The following is a 17093-nucleotide window of genomic DNA, read 5'->3' as shown; positions in this document are numbered from 1 at the left end:
TTTCTTAATATCAGTGCTGTTTTTACAATAGCTTTACAGCTAAATACTACTGAGAATTTAACTAATATCCTTAGGACTCTTTTCCAAAAACCACTACCATTCATTCAAGAACTATTTAATGCCTGCTATGTGATGAGCCTCAAAAGTCCCAAAGCAAACTTTGTCCAAGAATCAGCAATTGTGTTATTCACCAGTGATTTCCATTTAAATATTCACTTCTCTGCCCTCTCAGTGTTCATGGCCAATGTTAAAGTCTCCTGGCTTGTGTACCAGAAGCCACCTGAGCCCCTCAGCTCACTTTTGGTACCAGTTTCAAGGCACAGCAGCCCGCCCTGGAGCTGTGGAAAGTCCATGACATCACTAGGACAATGCATTGAGGAGATAGTGTGTCCTTGGAAGGGACCCTGAACTGGAAGATTGGACACCTGGCATCTCGACCATGGCACTGATTAAGGCCCTGGTCCTCTCTCTTTTCTGACAACTAATGGTACTGACTGCATAAGAGAAAATGGTGGTAGATCTTGGGAGTAAAGCACGGTGTATACACATGAAACAATATGTTTTCAAGGGTATGTCTGCCCCTCTGGTAAAGAACAGTACATGGAAAGAAACATGAAAGGGTAGTAAACATGACTCCAGCGCCCAGGCCAACAGAGTCAGCCTCACCTGGGAATCTTGCTAGAACTACATACGTCACCGTAGGCCCAATCTCAAATCAACTGAATGAACCACTCAGGAATAAAACTCGCCCTTCCATTTTCACCCGTTTTCCAGGTGATTTGTTTGGATGCACACTGAATTTGGAGAACCAGCTGACCCAGGCTTTCCTCTGATTTTGTAATGTAGGATTAGGATCTTTTTGTTTGGACAGCTGGTTATCAAGGTGACTCTTGACTCTTTTGCTTCCTTAAAGCCAGCTGCCCTGCTGGGAGTATAGGAAACGCTGTGTCCCCAGAGTCTGTACAAAAGGGAAAAAGCCTATGTTGTCCATTACTTTTGACAAGGGCAGGAAAACTTGCCCTGGAGAGCTTGTTAAGCTGGAGGCAGGCCTGAGAGCTCGCCCCTCCCTTTCCCGCAAAGGTACTGGCGCATCTGCCTCACCTCCTGCCCTGGGGCTTGCAGCTTCTCAAGCCAGTCCTTAAAAGGAGCGGTGGGTGCCACATTTGTTCTCTCTGGTGCCAGGTCTGTGCTATTTCATATTCCCGGCGGCAAGTGGATGCTTAGTGAGTGCTGACGTAGCCCCAGCAGGCTTGCTAAGAGAAAGCAGCCTTTCTGCCAGCTCCACTCTTGGCCTTCCCAGCCCTGAGCTCCCCCCTGCAGAGATGTCATGAGCACCCTGTCAGCCCTTCCTCATCAGCCCTGATAAACTCCAGCTCAAAAAGAGATGCTGGTAGCGTTGTGGACATTGATAAATGATGCAAGAAACAGAAGTGAAATAGTCTTTGCTTTTTTTTCTATTCCCTGGACTTTCTCCTTGATTTCATCCCCCAAAGAAGGTACAGCCATACGGAGGTTTTTGTCACTTTCAGGGCTGGGGGATGGGGAGACGATAGCCATCTTTACCTGTTATTTCTGTGCCTCAAGCCCAAGGTGGTCAGCTTCCAAACTTGTGCCTTGTTAGATTAGCTGGGCATACCCTGCTTCCAAGAATGCCCAGTTAGCTGTCCCTTAACCCTAGGAAAATATAGCCATGAAGCTTCTTCTGGTGGCAAAACTTAACCTAGGATGCATGGGGCAAACCCCACAAAGGGTTTGATTTCTGAGGGAAATATTAAAATAAGAGAAACTGGGTGTGAATTTGTGAGATTGCTCCTGATGTAAACAAAAGAACCACTGTGAGCCTGAGAGCCTGTGTGCAGAAATAAGGGGAAGTGATGGAGCCAGTGGGGGAGCACAAAGAATCGCCACTTTAAAAACAGGAATACTTGGTGGGGTGTTCAGCTTCACTGGAACACTTGGGGTGGGGGTAAGAGAAGCTAACTGTCCTGCAGGACTAGATAAACCTTACAAACCATCTCTCCTCCATGGAGAGTGCATCAACCACCAATGAAGATGAGGATAAAAGAGCAAAGTAGACAGAGATCACACCAAATAGCCACTTGTTTATTCAACAGATATTCTCTGAGTGCCTTCTGTGCGTCAGGTGACACACTAGAGTGTCTACTGCATGCCAGGTATATTTTGCAAATTTTCATTTTCTCTACAATTCTTCAAGGTAGAGGCCACTTTGCAAATAAGGAGACTGAGGCTTTAGAGATTAAAATTGGCCAGTCATTCAGCTGACAGATGGTAGGCCTAGGGTTCAGATTCTGTTAGATTCAATAGCTAGTGCTCGTTCCACTCTATTGTGCTGACTATAATCAAAACACATGGCTTTCTTGTGTCTGGTCTCTGTTTTTTCTGAGCCATGTGAAATGGGCCTGGGACAGAGGCCTCTGCCATTTTAGGCCTCCCATTTTGAGGTTTAGATAAAGCTATCTAGTCCCTGCTGGTTCCTACCTACTCTCCTGTCCTCTTTTTGCTCACCTCCTCTGGCCCTAGGTCTAGGTTCCTGAGAGCCAACCGTAAAGAAGACCTTTGAAGAGCAGTCTTAGCTGATGGTTGGAGATGAGAAGAGCATCCGCGAAGGCTCAGAGCCAGGAAAAGATACAAGCAGCTTATCATGATCCCAAAGTCTCTGGAGGGTGACTAGCTGTGCTTCCTCTTCACAGCTGGTTCCATCTGGAGTAGCAGGGAAGCCACCACAGGTGCTGTTTCCCTTGTTTTAGAGAAGAGCTGTCCTTTCCCAGGAAAAGCTCAAGGTTCTCTCCCTGCACTGCCATCTTCCTGCAGTGAAGACATCCTGTGCTATTCTCCCTTCTCCCAAAGCCAGAACACTCTCTCTCCTAAAAGTCTTCTAGATGCCGCCCCATGCAGAGAAGGACCATGTCCTCCGAGCCTTTCTGCTCAACTTGCCCCCCTGCTCTGCCCCTTTCAGAGGGCTCTGCCCAATTTCTCCATTCTCTCTCCATGGTCAAACATGCCTTAACCTACAGCCTCCGATGGAGGCACATCTTACAGTTGGGTTTGGCTCCCTGAGATACAACTGTGAATTTTGGAATCCAGATCCTCTCCTTTTTTGTTTTTGAGGGTGCTCAGGACCTCATGTGCTCTACCACAAAGCTACATCTCCAGTCCAGAATTCTTTTTTTTTTTTTTTTTTTTATGGTACCAGGGATTGAACTCACAACCTTTCCTTTGCCAGACGGTTACTTACGTCACTTGAGCTAAATCCCTGGCTCCAGAATTCAAATTTTTGATTGAAATCATTTTTGGAGACATCTGGATTCAAGGGCTCTGAACCTACTCCCCCATCCCTATCCTTTGGGAGTCATGAGCTCTGGGGCCTGTGCCATACTTCAAAGCTATAAACTTGTCTCTAGGTGACCAGAGAAAAGCTTGAGCTAGGAGTCTCAAGTGCATCAGATGTTTCCAAGCTTTCCCAAACTTCTGCCCAACCCCACTTCCAGAGCTTTTACACATTCACCACCTAATATCCCTGAGCAGCTTCCTGGTGCACTGCACAGAGCTGCATGCTTATCCAGACCCTCACTGCTCCAGTGGTGGAATCCAGGAACAAGCAGGAGCAGCATCGCTTTCAGGTCTCTCCAGAACCTGCCTGACTCTTGACAGGAAAGTGTGAGAAGTGTTCTCCAGTCTGGTATGCTGAATGGCCCCTTCCCTGACTAGTGGATGGGGGAAGAGACTGAGCTGCCACCCCACAGCTCTGACCTCATAGGTAACTGTAGTGACATCCTGGGGACAATCTGGATTCTCCTTAGAGTCTCAGAGGGCCTGTGAGGTCCACTCCGAGGAAGACCCATCCAGGGCCAGAGAAGAAGGGAGCAGAAAGAGCCATGTGCTGAGGTCGAGGCAAGGCCTTGGGTCACGTGAAAGAGGAGCCGCTACCTCCACCAAGCAGAGATGGCTGTTTCCCCTCTGGCTCCTGTCACTGTCCTACTCTCAGAGCTGTCAGGCGGCTGCAGCCAAGAACAGCGCCTGCTGTTCAGCCTAGAGCTGCCTATGACTGGATCTCTTCCCTCCCTCTTGTTGGCAAAGCCACCATCACCCACTGGCTTGATTACTGGTAGAGGGTGCTCAGGAAATGTTTGTTGAATTGAAAGGAAGCCACAGCTTGTGCCAAGTCTGGATAATTCACCAGACATGGGCCGGGGGTGGGGTAGGGGTGGAGACTAAGTAGAAAAGATAAGACCTGATCTCCTGCTTAGCTGGAGTCAGTGTCATCTGTCTCTTGAGTCTCTGTGTCTGATTCCTCAGTTTGGCACAGCCTTGGTGCAGGAGGTAGGGGAAGGAGGAGGAGGAGAGGAAAAGAAATTACCCTGGGCAGCAGAGCCAGGCCCTCGTCTCCCTTCTGGGTGCACATGGTCTCTGACCTGGCATGGAGGAGGAGAGTGTCTGCTGATGAGCCCTGCCACCAGCCATGGGTCCCCTCCCCAGCCTGCCCTATTTCAGAGAGGAGGCCTCTCCAAACACCTTCCTTTTGACACAGTCTCCTCTTCTATTCTGCTCCCCGCCCAGTGTCTGCCAAATGGCCCTCTGTGTCCTCTCTAGGAGTAGTAAGAGGCTGGTAGGCTTGGCCATCCTGGGAATCTGAGACTGAGTCACCTTTGTGAGAGGCAGGGGCATGGGCTGACCATGCCTGCTGTGAGCCTGCCTGGACTTGAGGAGGCAGCAACCTGCAGCTGGAGAGGGCCACATGATGGGTAGCCAGGGAAACCAGGTGCTGTGGCTACTGAGTTCTGCTCTATCACCTTGGTGGAAAAGGCTCATGACCCTGGGCAGCAGTGGGAACAGGTCAGGGAGCCAGCCTTAGATACTTGGTGTCAGCATAGGACAGGCCAGTGCCTGAGCCTGCATGTGCACAGGGGCACACAGGTGAGATGCGGGAAGGGGGCAGCCCTGTTGGGGGGTTCGCCACATTGCTCAGCCAGGCTGGCACAAGCCACCAGCAGCCACACACCCATCATACAGAGGACTCCTGACCGAGTCTCTCCTCCTCCCCACCACCACAGCTCCCAGCTCCTTTGAGCCATGCTCGGCATCTTCCCTAAGGGCCAGGCCCCCCTGTCCTGCTCCTCACACCTGTGCCTCTCACTCTTTGGCTGGTTCCTCTGGGGGGCTTGCTTCTTGGAGCCAGGCTCTGCTGAGTCCCAGATTTGCCAGCCTTGACCCCTCTGGGATTTAAGGCCCCTGCTCCTTTCTCTGGCCCAGAGAAAACCTGGACTTCTGGCCCAGACTGGCGGTCATTACCCTCCAGAGGCTGCTGCTGGGAGTTATCCGGCAGGGATACTGGGCTTTCTGGGGGCCCAGGCCCTGGACTGAGCACACATGTACTCTCTCCAGACTGGGGGCTTCTGGCTCCCCCTAGAGAGAGGTCAAGGGGAGCCAGGTCAGTGTTTCGTGGAGAGCCAGGGGATGGGCTGGCTGTCAAGTCTCCTGACTCCTCTTTTGGCCCCTCTAGCGAGGCCAGGGCTGGGCTGGTCGCCTGGTTCCCCTCCAGTCCACCCAACTCTGTGTCACTCTGCTTCTGTGCGTGCTCCTCCTTTGCCCCGGAAGGCTTTCTGGTGCTCTGGCTTCCCTGACAGGAGAGAAGACCCAGCGGGCTGATGAGTTCAGGCCTCACTGTCCCAGCCTGCCCCAGCCTCTGCCCAGAGACCCACCTCATGACTCTGTAGCTCCTCCTCATCTTCCTTTGTTTCCCACCTGCAGAATACAGAACATGAAGGCCCTTTACCTATCCACACCCCACTTTACATCACTCCCCAACCCCAAAGCTGATGGCCCATGTGCCCCAGGGAGAAGCTAAGGCCTAAGGGTCTCAGAGCAGTGTCAGAGCCAGAATAAATGAGGCTTCAGAATGCCAGCCTGACCTTATCCCCCAAATCCAGCCATTTCCTCTGAATGCCACCTGCCTTGGCCCCATCTTGTGTCCCCAGCTGCTGTTTATGGCCAAACCTGCTACACCATGGGCTCGGTGGGGATTCTAGGCATGTCCTTGCCTGTGCTGCCTGGAAAGGAGCACCTCATGGCCCAAGGGAAGGGAGCTGCTGTAATTATGTGGCCTCCCTGGGCACCAGGCTCCTGGCTGCTGCCTCTGCTGGCCTCTCCTGGCATCTCATTAACCTGCACCAGGCAGCAGCCAGTCAGGAGCTGGGGTCCCTGGGGATGGGGCAGGCATCTGTACCAGGGCATCCAGGAAATCAGGATGCCTAGATGCCTGCCTTCATTTTGTCCTCTGCTACTTGTTACCTTCGGGCTCTGCCAGTCAGCCTCTCCTTCCCCTGGGGTTTGCTGCCTGGGGCCGGCACCACTGAAGGTCTGCCAGGCTGTCCACCCCGACCTGTAAGACATGGTCCACAAAGCAAGAAGAGGGCATAGCAGCACAAACTTTCACCAGCCAATGGCACCCTGCTAGTCCAACTCACCTTTTCCATCAGGGGACAACAGTGGGGTCTGTAGCTTTCGTTGACACTTAAAACCTAACAAGGAACAATGGAAATGGGGGGAAAGTTTGGCAACAGAGTATCCAGAACAGTAACACCCATTCTTCTAGCACCAGGAAGCTATCATTCCTGATCCACTTATGGGTTCTCTGCCTCCTCAAAAGAGCTTTAGTCTGGAGACCTGTGTGTAGTTTGCCAGTACCTGACTGGGTGACTTGACCAGCCAGTTGGGCAGGCCTCAGATTTCTTGTACATAGAATGAGAGGGCCAGAAAGCCACAGGGCTGCTCCTGTAGTAGGCCAGGGCCACAAGGTATTTAACTTGATAGGAAGCAGCTGCTGGAAAGAGCCCAGACCAGCTTCCTGGGGTCTGCTGGGGCCAGCACCTGGCAAGAGCTGTGGACTTAGAGGACAGGAGGGGAGAGCTGACAGTGTAGGAGAAGGAGGAAGTGAAGGAAGATGTTTTCCCAGGCTTCCTTTCAGCTCTTAAAAGATGAGGGAAATCAAAAGACAGAGAACGAGGTGAGGGTGAAAGAAGCCAAGGTACAGAGGATGAAGTGGGCATGGGCTCACCCTTTCTGCTGCCCACCCTAGCTGGACCCTCATGCCAAGGCTTGCTGCAGTCCTGTAGCCTGTGTAGACAGAGGAGGGAGTTAGGTGCTGGTGAGAGCAGGCCCCACACTGACACTCCCTCCCCTTCAGCCCCAGAGCTAAGGACAGCAGGGATACAGTGGGCCCAAGAAAGAGGGGATCCAGCAGTCACACAAAGCCCCGCGCCCAGACCTAACCAGAGGTCCTAGGAAGGTCCTCACACCTGAAACAACGCCAACATTGAGCCCTACCCAGTTCCACAAGCAACCTGCTCAGCCCTGCCACCCACGTGGGCTTGGCCTTGTCCAGGTCCCACGGGCGGCGCCAGTCACCCTGTGCATCTCTGTGCCGGGCGAGGCGGGCCAGGTCAATCTGCTCCCGCTCCTGCTTCCATTGGGCATAGTCCCAGCCCATGGTCTCCGGGGCCTCCCCCACTGGCCACTGGGGTTCTGGGCCTGAGACCACGCCTGGACTCCGGGGTTCCCGAGCACCCTGCAAGAAGAAGACACTCAATGCCATGGGGACAAAGGCAGGACAAGGACTGGAGACCCAGAGATTCTCCTTCCTGACCTTCTCTTTCTCCGGGTTCTGTGTCCCAGCTAAAAATGAAGTCTGTTCCATCTCCAAGGGTCTCTCTGTTTGCCACAGGCAGTTTCCAACCACTTGCTACCTATGTGTTTGGGACGAGTAACTTAACCTCTCTGTGTATCATTTCCTCATCTGCAGATTGAAGCTGGTACCACTGCCCCCAGAGAGTCGCTGCAGGTATTTAGGCCAACCTAAGGTGGGAGGGCCACCCAGGCTGAGGGTGAGAGCAAGGACTAGGGGGCTGCTGCCACCTAGAGGTCACATCTGGCACAAGGCCAGTCTCCTACACCATTCCTGCACCCCATCAGGTGGGTTGAGACAGTAGAGGGCTAGGTCACTTCTCTGGCTTAAACTATATTTCCCTACAAGACCCACCCAAAGTGGAGCATGCAAAGAACAGAAGAAGGGTGGGATTCTCCCGGAGGCTGCCTCTGTCCTGTCCCTGCATATGAGCATTATAGCTCAGCTGGCTTCTCTGCTTCCTGAAATGGGGCTGCCACATTCATGTCCCCATCCCTTTAGGAAGATGTACCTTCCAACCAGAATCTGAGCTGACGGTCTTGTGCATGGGGGGGCTCTGGGCCCAGCCTCCTCCAGGTGACCCATCTGCACCCTGGCTCCTTGGTCTAGTGGGCTTCTCACTCACGATCCGTTTCGCCTGGGGAAGGTAAAGATGGGCGGTGTGACAGAGCCCAGGGAAAAGGGATGCCCATTAGGACTTGGATGATCCCAACCCTGCTCACCTTGGCTTTGTTTTCCATGGTCACAGCCAGTTCCACTCGCCTCCCCAAGCAGAAAGTACCCCCGTGGTCCTCTCCATCCTCACCTTCAGGTACCTCATTAGCCACTCCAGGTCCAGGGCGGCTCCTTATCCAGTTCCTGCTGACGACCCGTTTCTCCTACCATATGAGACGCCCATACTCTCAGGACATGTGGCCATGCGGGACAGACCTGGTATGGGGTCCACTGGACAGGTCCCCAGACCTAGGTTCCAGCCAGATACTCCCTGGGATACCCTCAGAGAAACTGGTAGTTAACATGCCAATGGCATTAGGTAAGCCAGAGCCAGGGCCACTCGGAGCCAGAATGCCACAGTGGCTAGTCATCTTGAGTTGAGAACTCCAGGGCACCCAGACACTGGGGCTTTGTCACTCAGATTCTGCTCCTGGCCTTCAGCCCTGACTTCTCTGTCCACCACTTTCTGAGGGGTTTTTGGTCCCTGGGGTCTGGAGTTAGGAGCAGTCTGCACTTTAGGGCATAGGTGCAGGCTGCCAGGCTAGGAAATGGGACAAGGAGGCTTCTATTCAGTGACCTTTCGGTTGTGGCCCTTTGAGGGGACAAGTGGCTGGGGCGTGAGGCTGAGAGCTTATAGGTCCGCCCTAGAACAGGGAGTGAGAGAAGGGGCAAGGAACAGGTGTCCTCCCTGGCATGGGCTGGGCCCCCATCCTGCCACCCTGCCCTCTCTCCAAGGTGAGACTTACACCAGGAACCTGGCTGATGGTGACAGTGAGGCTGTCTGGCAGGAGGAGTTCTGGCGCAGTCACAGCCATGCCGCCCTGCTCTGCCTGCCGACGGTCTTCTTGGATCTCCTGTGTGAGGGCCTGGGGTCAGCACAGGCCACAGCTGGCCAGACACACAGACATAGACGCTGACAGCCTACACAGAGACAGCAGTGGCTCCCCGGGACAAGTGCCTGAGACCCCTAGCAAGCCTCTAAGAAGGAGTCATGCTGTCCCAACCTGGACCCTGGCCGAGATGTATCCCATTGGGCAGGCATCTGCAGGTCAGGTGGGGTCACCCATCAGCCTGCACTCCATGGCGCCCAGCCACTCACCTGGTACCTGCGCAGCAAGGCCTGGTTCTTCTTGCGCAGAGCAATTATCCTGCGGTCCAGTTCTGCATCCTTCTCCTCCTGCCTGCTCATCAGGGACTCAGCTCTATGAGGCCCCTACAGAGGGCAGGGGGGACCCCAAGCTCCTGACTGCCACCCGCTTCCCAGTCCCCCAACTTTCCCACCCAGGCTAATTCTTACCATCCAAGGGACTGGTCCCAGACTCACAGGAAGGTCACACAGAAGAGAAGCAAATTGCTTGGGAGATGGCTCAGAGAAGTCTCGGGGCCCCTATCCCTAACAAACTGATCTGCAGGTCTCTCTGTCTCCCAAGGCTTCGGGTCAGGGCCTCCTACCCAGGGCCACTGCTTCCAGCAGCCAGCTGCCCCTCCCCCCGCTCTCCAGGGAGCCCCACTGAGAGCAGAGCCTGGAATGGGAGTTATAAATGGCTCTGGCAGCAGAACCTGCCGTGACTGGGAAACTGCCAGGGGATTCAGGAGGTCGAGGGGAAGCTGTTTGGCTCCCAAACCCAGAACTATAGGAAAAAAAAGAGGCTTCAATTGGGTCTTGGGCTCTCAAGCCTGGACCCCACTCCCTGGCCTGTGTCTGGCCTGTAGGAAAGAGCCACTCCCATGGGCCCAGCCCTCCCAGCTGACAGAAGGCACAACAGGCAGCTCTGTCACTTGGGGAGCCACCCTGGGCAAGACGAGTGTCGGCATCTAGTTCCCAGTGCTCCCCCGACTGATTGTGGGGTCTCCATTGTGCCAATCAGTCCAGCCTTCCACCTGCCTCGTCACAAACCTCTTCTTCCTGGCCCAGCTGTCCCCAGCTGCCCCCAGACTGTGACTGCTCAGTACCTCAGCCCTCTCCCAGCCCCAAGAAGCCCCCCCCCCCAACAAAGGTGAGGTGCCACTCACAGCTGGGTACATGGCAACAGCAGAACAGCAGGCACCGAGAGAATTCCAGAGCAGGCCACGGCAGGAGGGAAGCCGGAGCCACCGGAGCCGGGCCTCTGCTGGCCTCTCCCTGCCAGCTTCGCTGCTCAGCACACGAGATCATGTTGTGATTACAAAAGCCTCCTCTGGGCTGCCAGCCAGGAACGCTGTGTCGCCACCCCCACTCTTCCACTCACAGAGGGCGAGGACCAGGGCACCGGCAGCCAGCTGGTCCTGCCCTGCCCAGTTTCCCCGGGGACTTCTCCCTTTTGGGTCAAGCCCACACAGGAGGCTTGGCTGCCCTGGTCCTGCTGAAGGTCTGTGTACAGCAGGACCTCTGCCTGGGGCTGCCTGCCCATTGTCTCTGGCCCCCTCATCAGGCCCCAGGGTCTGAAGTCCCACTTCAGGTGGCCTCCCTGTCTACCTGGTTCTACCAGCATTGGTTTAAGGCAATCGGGTTCTAAAAGCTCACCTCCAGCCACAGTACACTCCCTCATACCTAAAATACTGTGCTAGTCACAAGCACTGTCTTTGCATCTCCCAGCACAGCCATTCAGTCTGGTTTCTGGCCCTGCATATGAGGCCTCCCTCCAGGGTCTGTAGCATCAGCTCAGAGCTACCGACAACCTTCCTCCCATAGGCTCCAGTCAGGCTCTTCCTGGTCTTGTTCTTCCCTTCTGGCCTCTGGCCCAGAGGAAAGATGCCATCCTTCTCGGGAAAGCCCCTCCCAAATCATCCTGGCATAGCTGAGGCTGGTGGTCTTGCCCTGCCCAGCCAGTCCCATCCTGGGGCCTCTCAGGCCCAACTTGGGGAACCAAAAAGCATAGTGTGCTCTCCACTGGGGAACCTGGGGTCTGCTTCTGTAGTTACGAGGCCTAAACCTCTGGCCCTGAAGCGTCAGGAGCCTGGCATTCCCCACGTCCCTGCCGACCAGGCCTCAGTTCTCACATCCCCTCTGAAGCAGAAAGCCCCTCTGCCACTCTGCCTTTCCAATCAACCCAGCAGCCAGAAGCCCAATCTGTGTTCCTCTTTTTCCTCCCCAACCTCCCCTGCTCCCCACTCCCCACTCCACTGCACCGAGCTTAGCCCTTTCTTCTCTCCAGGCCTTCACCCGGCCCCACACCCCATCCCTGCAGCGCCAGAGTTCCCATCCTGCTGGAAATGCCACCGTTCTCTCTCCTCCTTTCCTGCCGGATGTTCCCACTGAGTCACACTCATCTCCTTTCACAGCAACAGTGACGCACCCAGGCTCCTCATCCTGGGACACACACACACACACACACACACACACACACACACACGCACACACACATCCTCTCTTTCTTACACGCACACATCCTCTTTCTTACACACACGCATTTGCACGCACACTTCTCCCTCCCTCTCAGCATCCTGACCCACACAGGCTGCTAACTTCCAGCATCAAAAGCCTCAGAATTTCCAGGAGCCTCAAACTCCCCATCCTGCTGGAGCAGGTGGGTCCCTGAGCCCTGGCTTGGGAGAGAGACTAACACTGCTTACAGAGAGACAAAGAGCGAGACTAAAGAGCGAGATTAAAGCTGACCTCAGGTTCCAGTCAGGCCTGGGGAAGAGAGATGTACATAGAGGAGGCTTCAGAGAAGAGGCAAGGTTTTTATCCCCATTCCTAGCCAGGGTGGGGACAAGGGAGCAGCAAGTACCTGCAGAAATCCAGCCATCCTGCAGGGAAGAGACCTAGCTCTTCTAGAAGCATCTGCAGGGAGAAATGCCCCAAACCTAGAGGCAAAGGTTTCCTAGCCCCTCAGGCTGGAGGCCCACATGCCCAGGAGCCCACAGGGACCTGCAGTGGCTGGCCATATGCCTCCAAGTGTTACTCACACAATATGTTGTGTCTCTGAGCAGCCCCCATGTCTCCCACCTTCTGCAGAACCTGAAGTTCACCTATCTGCCTACAGATAGGCAGGAGCTTCCCAGGGAAAGAATTGAGTGCCTCAGGATTAAGTGCTTCAGGGTCCCCAGGGCCTGGCATAGTGACCTTTGTAGGCTGGGGAGGCTCCATCTGTGCCTGCAGAAGGGATCTGGAATCCATGGATATTGAGCACATCCTGTGCCTGTCTTCCTGCAAGAATTCACTCAGGCCTGAGCGACCTGGTGCATGGTAAAGGCCTCTAAGAGTGTTCTCTCCCTGCTCTGGGGAAAAATCCACAGGAAGCAGGAGGAGGAGACAGAAGGATGGCGACAAGGGTGATATTCCCGAGACCCCTGTGCTGTTACAGCATGGGTCCACCAGAGGGCAGCAGTGTCACAGAGCTTGGTTTGAGTTCGGCAAACGTCCCCTTTTTCCTCTCTAGCACCTCCCAAGTCTAAGTCACCCTCATCTTCAAACTCTGTCAGATTGGAGAAGCCTTCTTTAGTTGATGAGGAAACGGCCCAGAAGGGTGGCACCTTCTTTCTGGGAGGCACAGCTCTGGGTGTTGCAAATGAGACCAGAATCCAGGCCATCCCTCTCCGTGTCACCTCTGCACAGGCTTCACTTTGTGCAACCCTCTTCCAGGCTTGGGTTGGGCCGCTTGTCCTAGCATCTCAAGGGAGGGGCCTGGGTTAGGTTCTTCCCTCCCCAGGCCACCTGCCAGCTCAGGCAACAGCCCCACCCTGGGGTGGAAGGCATCTGGACCTCATCAGTGCTGTTTCAGAGAGACCTGGAGCCAATCTTGAGGACAGTGTGGCTTCAAACAGGCTTCTGAGCAGCAGAGGGGAGGGAGGATGAGCGAAGGGGTACAGGTGGACAGGCCTGGCAGAGGCTTCATCCAGGGCCAGTACCACTCAGTCACCTTCTGCAGCGTGGCTGAGCCCTGCTCCTCAGCCTTGTCCAGTGATGAGATGAGGCAAGGTAGTGGGCTCTAAACCCTTCCTTCCCTATTGGTCATGATTTTCAACTCTTGATCCTTCTTTGTAAAAGAGGTGCACAGCCCACTGGGTCATTTGGCAATAACATTAACAATCATATCTGGAACAGAGGGTGCCGGATGGTGGCGCACGCCTGTAATCCCAGCACTCAGGAGGCTGAGGCAGGATGATCATGAGTTTGGAGCCTCTACATAGCCTGGCTCCAAAACGAAGTGTGGCTCAGATTAAGGCTTTCAACAGGTGTTTTTAAATTTTTTTCTCGGGCAACTTCATGATAGTCACCTCCTGAGCATTCTCTGAGGGGTCCCTTTGACGGCTCAGGGTTGCACAAGCACATCAAAGACTCCTGGGTTACACGGACCACCTGTGCCCTGGTGTGGGAGGTCCTGAGGCACAGCTCAGCATCCTCTCTGTGACTCCCTTCAGTATCCTGCCTGGCAGATTCTACAAGGCCAGATCCTGCACCATCCCCTCCAAGAAGACCTCCCTTCTTGATCCCTTCCCTGTGCCCTGTCCTTGCTCAGGTCCTGTGTGTCACCTACCTTTGGCTTCACCAGGCTGCCCCAAGCCCACGTCCTAGTGGTCAAATCTTGGAAGTCACTTGTGTCACTTGCCTGCTCTAGGTGGATGAGTACTGAGAAAGAAGATGGACAAGGCTAGCTGTGTGACCACCCACTGCTGGCCAGGCCATCCTCACATGGGAGAAGCAATAGAGTGGCTTGTGCACAGCATTCCTTCCCTATACACCCTCCTGTGCCCCACTATGGACATTCTTTCATTTATTTTGTCTTTCTTTTGTCTTTTTGAGACAAGGTCTCCCTATACAGTTCACACTGTCCTTTGATAGGATTATTTCCAAAAGATGAAAAATATTTCCGAAAGATGAGAAGTATAAAACAAAAAGCAGCCTTTATTCTGAGAACACGGAGAAAGATGACCTGCACCGCCCAACGCTGGAGTCCGGCGATCTCTCCGTGGAACACGTGGTGTATGTAAGTAGCCTCGGTTTGGGGTGGAACCTAAGGGACCATCTGGGATGCAAGGGTAGCCCATTGGTCCTAGGTTTGGCACCATAGGTAAATTGCCAGGGGCGGGAAGATGGCATCACAGGTAAATTCCTAGGGGTCGGGGAGATAGGGACTTCCTGCTTCCGGTTGAGGCTTTCCTGTCTGGGCCAAAACCCTTTCATCCTTGAGCTCACTTTGTAGCCAGAGTGGCTTGAACTCACAATAATCCTCCTGCCTCAGCCTCCTGAGTACTGGGATTACAGGCATGAGCCACCACAGCCAGCTCTCTCTCTTTCTTTTTTTTTTTTTTTCTAGACAGGATTTTGCAATGTAGTTCAGGCTGGTTTGATTTCACTATGTACCCCAGGCTGGCCTTGGATTTGGCAATCATCATCCTGCCTCAGCCTCCTGAGTGCTGGGATTAGAGGGCTGCACTAGCACGCCCAGCGACTTTCTTATCTTTACGACCAAAAGTCTGTCAGGCCAGGCCTGGCACTGGGTAGGGAGATTTGCATGCATAAAATGCGGTAAAACTTCCAGGACAAAGTCTGGGCCTTGCCTTCTAAGAACACACGTATCAGACTAGGGTGACATCTGTGACCAGGTAGTAGACAGGACCCACCCAAGCCACGGCACTGTGTGTTCCCCAGCCTGGCACAGCAAAGGGAGGACAACTGAACCCCCGGGGTCTCAATGCTTAGGCCTCTACTCTCCATAGTGGGTGCAAAGGGAACTCACAGTGCTTTCCAGAACTTTGACCTCAACTCCAGCCCAGAGCCGCCCCAGGCAGAGGCTGAATGCTGCCCCTTCAAGACTTGCCCTTGAGTGCTAGGAGGGGAGAGCCTAGTGCTAGAAAGCCCGTGGCGTGTGCCCTGTGGCCATGTGGAAGACAGCTGAGCAGGCAGAGGCAGGGAAGTGTTGAGGGCTTGACCTACAAGGGTCATCAGGTCCAGGAGGTACAGACGTGACCGGGGAGTCATTTAAGATACACTGAGGGGTGAAGGGGTGGTGGTGGTTGGGGGAGGAGCTGGGGTTCAACAGCTAGGGCTGATGAAGCCACAAGGCAGTTTCAGAACCTGAAGCCAGAAAGGTTACACTGGGTTGGCTAGAGGACAGCTGGAGGTACCTAGGAACCTATATACAGACGCTGGAGGAGTCTCCTGGCCAGGCAGTGGGGGCCAGGGGAGGAGTGAGCAGGGGCCCTCAGAGCCTCAGTAAGGCTGCACTTGGGCACAGAAGCAAGGTAGAGGCAAGGCTTTGGCTGGGGGTCCTCATGGAAGCAGGGGCCAGTAGCCCTGGCTTGTGTGTTCCCAGGGCTCTCCTGCCTCCAGAGGAAGGGAGACATCAGGGACGGCCGAGGCTAGAAGGCCAGCTAGGGATGGACAGACTCTTCCTCCTCACTAAGACTTGTCCAGGGCAGAAAGGTCTGTACAGTTTTGAGGGGTGGGAAAAGGCAGGAAGCCCACCGGAAGCCTGAGGCCTGTGTGTGAGAGGCTGGGGGGGAGTGCAGTCAGCTGGCTACGGTTGGGGCTTTCCCCTGGCCTGGAGACTCTAGGCAAGAGAAGGAATGTGCCAGAATACCAAGCCCGTGATGGCATGGTCACTGTGGCAGCCATGGGAGAGAGGACGCAGCCTGAGGGCAGGGAGGGGAGTAGAATAACCAGTTATCCTAGTAGGCAAAGAACTGTTCCCATTTTGGCACCGGAAGGCCAGCACTGGGAGTGTATCTTGGTCCTGGGGACAGCTGGAAGCTCTGGGGCGAGAGTGTTCTGGGAGACTGTGGCTGGAGAACACCTCTCAGGTGCTGCCATGAAATGCTGTGAGGGACGGCAGAAGCCAAGGCTGGTGATAGTTCTAGGTGCACAGGAAGGAAGAATGGGGTAGAAAGTCACATAGTCCATTGATGCTTACGTGACAGCAGGATGCTTGCAGTTACAGCCACCCCCACAAGGTCCTAATCCCATGATGTCTTTTGATCACTTGAGGCTCTGGAATCTGTGACTTAGCCAGAGTAGGGGCTGTTGGCTCCTTGGTGGGGATTAGGGTTTGTGAATCGCCCAAGGTTCCTGGGGGTGTGGCCCTGCACACTACACCCAAATCACAGGAGCCAATGGCCCGGCCCCGCAGCACTGTCTCCTGCCACACCCCTGTCTCCTGCCACACCCAGGCTAGGTACCTTTGCCCTCATGCAATGATAAACCTGCCCACCAAACCAGGACAAGCCTCCTGAATGCCAGCCTCCTGCCCAGCCTTCCCTCCTCCGCAGGGAAGCCCAGAAGATAGGCAACCTTGCTGGTTCTGCAGAAAAGCACCGGGAGTCACAGGGAGGGTCAATGTCCTGCCTTTAGGCCTTCACTCCCAAAGATCCCCACCCATGACCTCCCCTGCCCCAGGACCCTCCCTTTAGCCTCTTCCTGTCCACACGCCCATCCCAGATCCTCACCCTGGAAATGGGTCCTCTGGTTCCTAAGTCCCTTTTTTGTCTGTTTTGTGGCTTTCAGGCAGGCAGGTGCCACCTCTCAGCCAGGGTAGACCCAACACTTGGTGAGTGCTTACGCCTTGTAAGTCCCAGGGCTGGAAGGTAGAGGACACACACACGGCTGAGGCGCTGCTGGCCTGAAAACCTTAGGGCTGGAGAGGAGAAAGAGGCCCTGAATGTACCACCCAGATCCTACTGTAGGTGCAGTCCACTGTGCCCACCACTGCTATCCTCCTTGCCTCCTGCTTCTTCATGCCTCTCAAACCACCCTGCT

General features: G+C 54.5%; 1 protein-coding gene across 4 annotated transcripts; it reads right to left on the bottom strand.

Moving 5' to 3' along the window:
- Positions 1-2082: 2082 nt before the first annotated feature.
- Positions 2083-10585, bottom strand: Ccdc9b (coiled-coil domain containing 9B). Of its 4 annotated transcripts, none has more exons than XM_013158934.3 (11): positions 10430-10585; positions 9516-9629; positions 9163-9270; positions 8425-8580; positions 8214-8339; positions 7383-7585; positions 7076-7134; positions 6486-6539; positions 6310-6400; positions 5721-5763; positions 2083-5638 (listed from the first exon to the last, which is right to left on the bottom strand). In XM_013158934.3, exons 1-11 carry the CDS (start codon positions 10439-10441, stop codon positions 5108-5110), a joined length of 1497 nt encoding a protein of 498 aa, XP_013014388.1. In that variant the 5' UTR covers positions 10442-10585; the 3' UTR covers positions 2083-5107. The 4 variants fall into 4 exon arrangements, with proteins under 4 accessions (XP_013014388.1, XP_023423229.1, XP_023423231.1 ...); XM_023567461.2 differs by lacking the exon at positions 10430-10585 and adding an exon at positions 9714-10375; XM_023567463.2 differs by lacking the exon at positions 10430-10585 and adding an exon at positions 9714-10375 and having other exon boundaries at positions 9516-9597.
- Positions 10586-17093: the final 6508 nt, after the last annotated feature.

This window comes from Cavia porcellus, unplaced genomic scaffold (assembly GCF_034190915.1).
Source record: "Cavia porcellus strain 051 isolate PalLab524CR breed Dunkin Hartley unplaced genomic scaffold, mCavPor4.1 scaffold_6, whole genome shotgun sequence".
Classification (NCBI taxonomy): domain Eukaryota; kingdom Metazoa; phylum Chordata; class Mammalia; order Rodentia; family Caviidae; genus Cavia; species Cavia porcellus.
This window is presented reverse-complemented; position numbering and strand designations above follow the sequence as displayed.

Bases quoted from the DNA above. Each gene is read 5' to 3' on its own strand.
- Ccdc9b (XM_013158934.3), bottom strand. The intron at 8,340-8,424 runs GTGAGCAGGGTT...TACCTTCCCCAG, and splicing joins CCATGGAAAACAAAGCCAAG to GCGAAACGGATCGTGAGTGA. The intron at 7,135-7,382 runs GTGGGTGGCAGG...CTGTCTACACAG, and splicing joins CTGGACAAGGCCAAGCCCAC to GCTACAGGACTGCAGCAAGC.